Below are 9,506 nucleotides of genomic sequence, written 5' to 3' on the forward strand. Positions count from 1 at the left end.
TGCATTGGGATGAAGGACTCTCTGTGTTTCAATAGTATTTTTATTATTCAGATGAGTTTATTTGTTTAAGCTCCTGGCATACAATTTGTTTTTTGTGAAGGAGGGCAGTGGAGGTTGGTCAGAGCTTCTGTGCATGTAATTTCCAGTTATATGACTTATGCTATAAATATCATATAAATGATATGCAAATAAGGGTAGTGCTGCATGCTCAAAGTTCAGTTCTTGTCAAAGACTCCAGCCACTGGGCACCAAGCTTCAGCTATATGGTGTCAAGTTTGCTCCTGTGTTCGACAGGTAACAGTTTGAGATTTCTGAACCAACTTTGTGAAAATACCATAATAGAGACTAGCTTGCTTTTCTGTTTGTTAAAGAGAGGGTAGCGTAGAAGCTGTAGTCATCAAGACTTTCTTCTGACCCCAGAGAACAGAGTTGGAAGTAGCTGGGTATGAAATGGCATCTGTAGAAGGTCAATGGTTTGTGAGAAAACATCACAGATAGCGTAGAGGCTGGAGGGATAGAACACAGACTGTCTGGGAAGCTAAAAGATGTGTTCACACATGTTATATTTAGATATATAATGAAGATAGGTCACCAGTTTTATAGTTTTGGGAATTAAAATAAGGGAGATGGTTCAGTGGGGAAGAGGACTTGTTGTTCTTGCAGTGAACCTAGGTTCATTTTCCAGCACCCACATAGTGGTTCACAACTATCTGTAACTCCAGTTACAGAGGACCACACACATGGTGCACATATACTCACCTATAAGAGAAAATAAATACATTCTAGGAGGGAGAGAGGGAGGGGAAAGAGAGAGAGGGAGAGAGAGAGAGAGAGAGAGAGAGAGAGAGAGAGAGAGAGAGAGAGAGAGAGAGAGAGAGAGAGAGAGAGAAAGATTCCAACCAAAGATAAAACTTCATAAGCAGGCAGGTCATTTTGAAATAGTCCTTTCCAGCTATTTAAGAATAGAGGCAATTGTGTGTGTCTCAGGCTGTATCATACCCTTGTCCTAAGAGGCCCAGGACATAACCCTATGTAGTGTTTAAGGGAAGGTGGGCCAATCTAGAGCAATTTGACAAATGCAGGGTCAAACTGATGGAGAATATGGCTTTTTTTCTGAGGAGTAAGAATACCCTCTGGAAGGAATTCGGACTCTAACAGTTTTGGGGGACCTTTTGAGCCCTTTTATACGACAAGCTAGTAAAGGACCAAAGTTAGAAGATCAGAGGCAGAAGAAGTTATGTAGGCACAAGACATAGAGACATATAGCCTGTGTAAGGGGAGCAGAGTTTCTGCGATGAAATGTTTTCCTTCTGTGGGTAAGAGAATCTAGAGACCCAAGCATATTACTTCTCATTTTAAAAACTGTCAACTTGAAGTGGGTCAAAGATTCTAATTTAAAACTTACTGGGTATACAAATTATTCTTAAGGGCAGGTTCTATGCCCAACAGTAAATGACCAACCAAATGCCAAACTCCATGGCATTTTTGGAGATTCTTTGTCTTGTAATGCCTTGCCAGGGTATTTTTTATTTGTTTGTTTATTTTTATCTTCAGGTCCTTTTGTATGCACTATGGTTTCTGTTTTTCTGTTTTTATGGGATTCCTGTCTGTGTGACCATGTGTGTCTCTGCATCTATGTGTGCTTCTTTTGCTTTGGCTGTTTTCACTCTGCTTGATTTGTGCTATTTTACTGTGGTTTTTATTTAACTTATTTTGTTTTTATTATTTTTTAGATGTCCATTTCATTTTTAATGAAAGAGAGAGAGATAGACAGATAAAGAAATAGTATATGTTTGGATGGCAGGAGAGTTGTGGGATCTGGCAAAAGCTGCTGGAGGGGAAACCACAGTCAGAATATTTTGTATGAAAAAGAATCTGTTTTCAATAAAAGAACAAAAATCAGTACTCTTCAGACATTGGAATGTTGCAGGTCCAGAGGCTAATTACCCTATCTTGAGGTAAGCTACGGCCCTCTACAACAGCCATTCTTTGTCCCCTCTGTCAGAACTATCATCGGTAATAATAAATAAAACCTTTTAGAATCTATTGACTTAAGCAGGCAACCTTTTTCTACTGATGTGAAAGCTTGGAATGTCATTAGACAACATCTTGGGCCTGTAGAAAAATGTGCCCCCTCCTACTGTGCACGTCCCTCTGAGGTACACAGCAATGTATTGTAAACTTGTCTTGATTTACAGTTTTCTCTGTTCTGTGAAACAATAAAAAGTTTTGTGAAACTGCTTCCACATTGGAACTTGGAAATCGGGGGAACCTGTATCTGTGCTCCCAGGCCATGGTCACTCAAATTGGGTCTAGAATAAACTGTCTTATTCTTTTCAAATTAAACCACCCAAACTCTGAAACTGCTAGAGGAAAGCATAGCAAAGTTTCTTTGAGGTGCTGGGGTGGACCTTATTTTTTGGTCAGAACTTTAATGGCACAGGCACCTGTCCCATGTACCAACATGTAAGACTACATGGTGTTAAATTTTTTCTACACAGCAAGGGAAACTATCATCAAAGCAAACAGATAATCCATAGCTTTGAGGTAAATTTTTAACTACTATTCTCCAAACAGATAGCTAATATCCAGAATTTCAAAGAACTGCAGAAATTAAATACCAATGATATAAGACTGCTAATGAACAAATTCCAGTATGAAGCAGGCAGTTTTCTAAAAAAAAAAAACAAAAACACAAAAGTCCAACAAGTATTTATTATTATTATGAGTGTGTGTGTGTGTACTTGTAAACAACTGTGTGGATATAATACAACAATTAGAAGAACAAGATAGAGCAATTGTAGACAATAATGAAAGATACATCAGGTGAAAAGGAAACTACAAACCTAATCATGTTTTTTAGGTTCTATTTGTCACAGTTTTCTTTTTTTGTGGTCCGTAAGTGTATAAAAGTATAATTTGTAGTGAAAGTTTGAATCCTTAAGTAAACCTCCATGGCTTCAAAATGTCCATTTTCACTATATGAACCTCACTGAGATGGACCAAGTTTAGAACAGAGCAAGAATGTTATGTCTTTGAGTGGCTACCTTACTCTATTCTTGTGATGTTTTTGCCCGTTTCTTACAATAAAGAGATTTGATTTTTATGAAATTGTTCCATTGAGGATTATAGCCTTTATCTTTTTTTTTGTGCTGAGAATTAAGTAAAGCAGTGTTGTGAGTGACAGGAAGGCATAGGGAGGGAGTGTGAAAAAGGAGGCCATGCTTATATTGGAGCAGAGTGCTTGGAGAGAGGGAGAACTGTGAGATGTCTAAATCCCATGGGTAGGGACTGACGTATACTCCATTTCCTATTATCATATCTGGCGACAAGAACAGCTTGAGTCTTGAGCAAAAAGGACAGCTTGTCTGCACTTTGAGAATCCAATTCCCAGGCTTCTTATCTGTTGCTGGAGAAGGGAAGTGGAAGGAATCTACCCCTTTCATGAATGTCCACTCTTTTACCACAGACAGAAAAAAGCTCCAAGCACTCAGATTCCATCCTAGCTTACTCAGGGCACTAAGAGAGTAGATCTCCTTAGCGTCTGCAGCATGTTTCCTCTACCAGAGGAGAGTGCTTAAAGGGTGGGGAGATCTTTATAGAAACTATTTGGATCTGGGTCCTGTTGTAAGACCTTCAGTCATCCACCAAGATGTAGTGTCAGCCAGGATCTGTGAGTCCTTGAGCATCACTCCCAACTGGAGATGAATTAGAGAAAGAACCATGTGCAGGAGGCCCAAAATTAATCAGAGTTAGCCAAGATTATCCATATGATCAGTTTTAAGGACAGCTGCTTCTCAAGTTGCTTCTAAATGACACCTATGCTCAGGAGACATTTGAGGAATGATATCACAATTTATGAAGATAGAAAGAGATGGTTGGTGCCCATACTCAAAGTTTTTGGTGTAGCTTGTAGATACTAAATAAGTAGCCCAAACTGTTAGTATATTCCATGAACTCAGAATTGTGTCTCACTAAGATCAGTGCAGCTAACAAACTCAAGAGGAAGAACACTCAACAAGAAATTTCTTAGATAGTGAAGGATGAGAAATACATGATGAGAGGGGGATATAGGTGAAAAACTTTTCAAGCACCAGGACCTATGAGCGTTTATGTCATTAAAGATGAATGGTGGGTAAAGAAGTAAAGGCAGAAGATGACTCTATTCTTCCTGGCTCCAGAATTGGCAATCGACTGATGCATTTCCTGAAAGGTTTTAGATTCTATAAGTGCTATAGGATACAGGTTAGTGCTGTGGAATCTTAATGTAGGGCTATTTGGGGCTACTTTTGTCTAGACAGTCAGTGTTCTTCACCTTAGCTATCTCTAATTATCTAAATCGCCTTTGACTCCTATCTCAGGAGGATCAAGAAGGAGAAAAGAAAAAGGTTATATCATTGGTATAAAAACACACTCAATTCAAAACAATATTGGATTGGTTCAATCTGCTTTCAGAATAGTCTTGTGTTTCCTTGTAGAACTTAAGTTTGACACTCATAAAGACCTTCAGACATATTGAAAGTAAGGGAATTGGGATTAAACTCATGTCTCTTTTTCCTCGAAGAAATTTAGATACCATGAACAGATCAGCAGCACATGTAACTGAATTTGTTCTCTTGGGATTTCCTGGTTCCTGGAAGATACAGATTTTCCTCTTCGTGTTGTTTTTGGTGTTTTATGTCTTGACCTTGTTGGGAAATGGAGCCATCATCTGTGCAGTAAGATGTGACTCCCGTCTACATACCCCCATGTACTTCTTCCTGGGAAATTTTGCCTTCCTTGAAATCTGGTATGTTTCCTCCACTACTCCTAACACACTAGCCAACATTCTGTCTAAGACCAAGACCATCTCCTTTACAGGGTGCTTCCTGCAGTTTTATTTCTTCTTTTCACTGGGTACAACTGAATGTTTCCTTCTGGCAGTAATGGCTTATGATAGGTACCTGGCCATTTGCCGCCCATTACATTACCCTACCATCATGACAAGGAGGCTTTGTTGCATTCTGGTATCTTCATGCTGGCTCATTGGATTCCTTGGGTACCCAATCCCTGTGTTCTCCATCTCCCAACTTCCCTTCTGTGGTTCTAATATCATTGATCACTTCCTCTGTGACATGGACCCATTGATGGCTTTGTCCTGTGTCCCAGCTCCTATTACCAAATTAATGCTTTATGTCCAAAATTCCCTTTCCCTGTTTTTCACTATTGCATACATTCTTCGGTCCTATATTTTGTTGCTCAAGGCTATTTTTCAGGTTCCTTCTGCAGCTGGCCGACGTAAGGCCTTCTCTACCTGTGGTTCCCATTTAGTTGTGGTGTCACTCTTCTATGGGACAGTAATGATAATGTACATGAGTCCTACATATGGCATTTCAACTTTGATGCAGAAGATCCTTACACTTGTATACTCTGTAATGACTCCTCTCTTTAATCCTCTGATTTATAGCCTTCGTAACAAGGACATGAAACTTGCTCTGAGGAAAGTTCTGTTAGGGATGAGAATTGTCAAAAATATATGAGTCATATCTGTGTCATACTTTCATATTCTAATAAATAACAAACTGGAGATGTGTCAAGATGTATTAATTCATTCACTTGTCTTTTCTCTTTGTTCTATGTTTTTGAGACACTGTCTCATGTGGCCCTGGCTAGCCTCAAACTCAGGATGACCTTGTAGAGACTTGATTCCCCTACCTCCACATTCCAAGTACTAGGATTACAGGTCTGTACTGCCATGCCAAGCTTTGAATTCGTTTTCCAGAAGCTTTGAATTTTTTCAAAGCCTAAATAAAATGTGATTCCTATGTGAGATGGTCTACTCAGGTTCTCATGATCTTTCATTATACATCTCCCTCATTACTGTAACAAGACAATGAAGTTTGTTTGCTTCTAGAAGTATTTAGATTAGTAGTTTTAATTTAATAACTAAAACTAGCTTTCTGGTTCCAACACAGATACTATATGTACTGGTAAAAGAGACATGTTAGCATGCTCTCATGCCATACACAAAGGCCATAGAAAAAGTTAGTCAGCTGTGGGAGGCAGAGGATGATCTAATACTATCATCTGGATTTTCATCTATTTTTGTTATTTTTCATCTTTCCTTTTCTTTTTTCATTGAAAATGTATATAAAACATTTTGGTCATGGCTTACCCTCCCTATCTCCTTCCAGATCATCTTTACCTTCCCACTGACTGAACTCCATGCCTTCTTTCTCAGTTTCTTTAGAAAACAAATAAGAAAAAAAAAGTCTAAAAAATAGTCAAGGTTTTTCATGTGAGGATTTCTGAGGAAGGCGACTGAAATAAGAAGTCTTCCATGTAGTAAAAAAGACAAGAAATCTTATTAATCCAGTTGTATTTCCGAGTTGTTCACCCCTATGATTTTTAAAGTCATGTTAAATTTCACAAAGACTTTTTCTCTGAAATTACTTTTGGGATAATATTCAGAACAAGAGACATTTTCTAACCTTGTAAAATACACAGGGAATATAACATTTCAATGTACACAACGAAGGCAAATTCTTTAATCAAATAAAAGAGTATTATAAAATAAAAAAAGAAAAAGCATGACACACACACACACACACACACACACACACTAAAAAAGCACAAAATATGAAACTACAGTATACAAGCAAAAGACCAGCAAGATAAAAATGCCCAAATAAAGCAAAATGAAACACAAAATAAACATATAAAACCCAAACCCCCAAAACCAACCCCCCCCCCGCAAAAGAAAAACCAACCAGCCAACCAACCAACCAACCAATCAACCAATTAAAAAAATAACCTGTAGAAAATCACCATAGAATTTTGTGTGTGTGTGTGTTTCTTTTTGCCTCCTCTTCAGCATATTTCCTTGAGTTCTGAGGAGAGGGAATTGATGAGGACATTCCAAAGTATTTTATGTTTGAATACTTGTTTCTGTAGTTGGTGGAACTTTTTGGGAAGGATTAGGAGGTTATGCCTTTTTGGAGAAGTTATGTCATTGGGTGAGTGTGGCTTTTAGATTTCTAAAGACTCAAGCCATTCCTAGTGTGCTTCTTGCTTCCTGCTTCCTGCTTGTAGTTTGTGAGGTGAGCTCCTAGGTATTCCTGCCACTATGCCTTAGCACTGTCACCATAGTCTCTAACCCTGTGAAACTATAAGTCAAATTAAAACTCACTTTTATATGTTGCCATGGTCATGGCATTTTATCTCAGCAATAGAAAAGTAAGTAATAAAACAAGCCTAATTAATATAGAAAAGGATGAAATAATTCTTTTACTTTTGTGTGATCATAATAAGAATACAGATCAACAGCAAGAGGAACTCTGGACCATATACCATAGAGATTAAACACACTATCAAACAATCAATGAGTCCTTGAAGAAATAAAAAAATTAAAACTTTTGTAAAGTAGAATAAAAATGGAACCACATCATGGTTTTTAGTCTCCATTGAGAAGTCAGGGATTATTCTAATAGGTCTACCTTCATATATTACTTAGTGGGATAGAATGAAATGAGAACTAAGAGAGAACTTTATAGGTCTATGTGCCTACATCAAGAAAATCAGAGCTCGCATGAAATTAGCTTAGCTTCCCTTGGACCTGCTCAGTTTTATTTCTGCATTCTGTTGTGTTCATTACTGATATCCAGAAACACTTTTTACCAGAGACTACCAGTAGCCACTCTTCTGGGTCTCAGGTAGATGATTTTCACTCTTTTCTATCCTCAGCTGAGATTTCTTCTGTCTCACCCTCAACACAGTAGCAGGCTACTCACATGTGCCGCCAACCCCACTCTGCCTTCATTCCCCAGGGATTCTGCCTCTTGGTTCAGACCCAACTTAGCTCTTTTCCTTGGACCCTCTCAACTTTCCCTTCTAGGTCATCATCATTTTTTTCCCCATATATTTTTATTGGTTATTTATTTCAATTACATTTCCAATGCTATCCCAAAAGTCCCCCACATGCTCCCCCACCCACTCCCCTACCCACCCACTCCCACTTCCTGGCCCTGGTGTTCCCCTGTACTGAGGCATATAAAGTTTGCACGACCAATGGGCATCTCTTTCCACTGAGGTCATCATCATTCTTTTGTGTCAGCTGATAATATCCAGAAATACTTTCTACAAGGGACCCCTGTGGCAACACTTGGCTGGGACTCAGTTAGGAGATGTTCACTATCCTCTTTTACTATCTGTCTCAGACACAGCCCTGTAGCAACCTGCTTGCTGTGTTCCTCTGTCTCCATTCACTGGTGATTGTACCTCTCTGTACAGATTTAGGGGACTATTAGTTATTTCATCCTTGTTTCTCCAGAATACTCTTTGTCCTACTGCAGCACACTTTCTGAAGCCCCTCCTTTTACTGCATCATCACTCTGGGGACCCATCCTATATGAACTTGATATCTCAGGCTTTTTCTCAACTTCTCTCAGTCTATTCTCTTCAGTCATTTCTATTCTCTTCTTCCATTAAGTGACTTGCAGAAGCCCTCTACCACGGATTTCAGAGTTCCTACACTTGCTTAAGATCTTGAGAGTCAAGAGCAACAAAAGAATGAAATGCTCATCCAACAATATTAACACCTAGAAAAACCTCAATCATTCTAATTCCAGATGTGTAGATATCAACACACACACACACACACACACACACACACCACAACATATTACATAAACAGCTAAGACATTTCACTTCTATGAGCACTTCAGAACCCTAACATAAAACAGTAGGTTCTTAGAAAGCCAATATAATTAGCATCCATCAAGGGCATTGAAACTGCAATTATCTATATGTTCAAGGACCTGAAAGAGGATATACATATAGTCCTTAATGAAATCTGTAAGAACACACACAGTGAAATGAAATAATAAAAACACTTCGATACATAAAATAGAAATAGAATCACTAAAGAAAACCCAAATTAAAATAAAAATGTTAATAAAAACTTAGGAGGTTAAACAAAAACTTTAGAAGTGATCCTCAACAACAAAGTACAAAAGATTGAAGGGAGAATCTAGGCATTGAGCACAAGGTAGAGAGAATGGTCATGTCAATCAACAAAAATGGTAAATCTAGAAAAATGTAAGCATAAAGCACCTTGTAAATCTGAGACACTAGAAAAGACCAAATCTATGAATAATAGAAATAGAAGAAGAGAATAAACCTAGACATAGCATAGCAAATATTTTAAACAAAATTATAAGAAAATGTTCTTTTTTTTTATTGTTAGAACTTACATTTTGCCAGGCAGTGGTCGTGCACACCTTTAATCCCAGGACTTGGGAGGCAGAGGCAGGCAGATTTCTGAGTTGGAGGCCAGCCTGATCTACAGAGTGAGTTACAGGACAGCCAGGACTACCCAGAGAAACCCTGTCTCCAAAAAAAAAAAAAAAAAAAAAAAAAAACCTTACATTTTAATAACACAACAACATTTTCCAGGTGATAATAACATTTGAAGTTTTATTATAAAAGTAATATAAAATTAAATAAAAACATCAAAAACCCCACAATTC

The 9,506-nt window shown here is 38.1% G+C and overlaps 1 protein-coding gene across 1 annotated transcript; it reads left to right on the top strand.

The window, feature by feature from the left end:
- Positions 1–4,544: 4,544 nt before the first annotated feature.
- LOC110285347 (olfactory receptor 11H4-like) lies at positions 4,545–5,519 on the top strand. The gene has a single exon (XM_021151417.2). It carries the CDS (start codon positions 4,545–4,547, stop codon positions 5,517–5,519), a length of 975 nt encoding a protein of 324 aa, XP_021007076.2.
- The last annotated feature ends 3,987 nt before the right edge of the window (positions 5,520–9,506 follow it).

This window comes from Mus caroli, unplaced genomic scaffold (assembly GCF_978045245.1).
Source record: "Mus caroli unplaced genomic scaffold, Mus_caroli_1 scaffold_12, whole genome shotgun sequence".
Taxonomy (NCBI): domain Eukaryota; kingdom Metazoa; phylum Chordata; class Mammalia; order Rodentia; family Muridae; genus Mus; species Mus caroli.

Bases quoted from the DNA above. Each gene is read 5' to 3' on its own strand.
- LOC110285347 (XM_021151417.2), top strand. From the start codon at position 4,545: ATGTCTCTTTTTCCTCGAAGAAATTTAGATACCATGAACAGATCAGCA.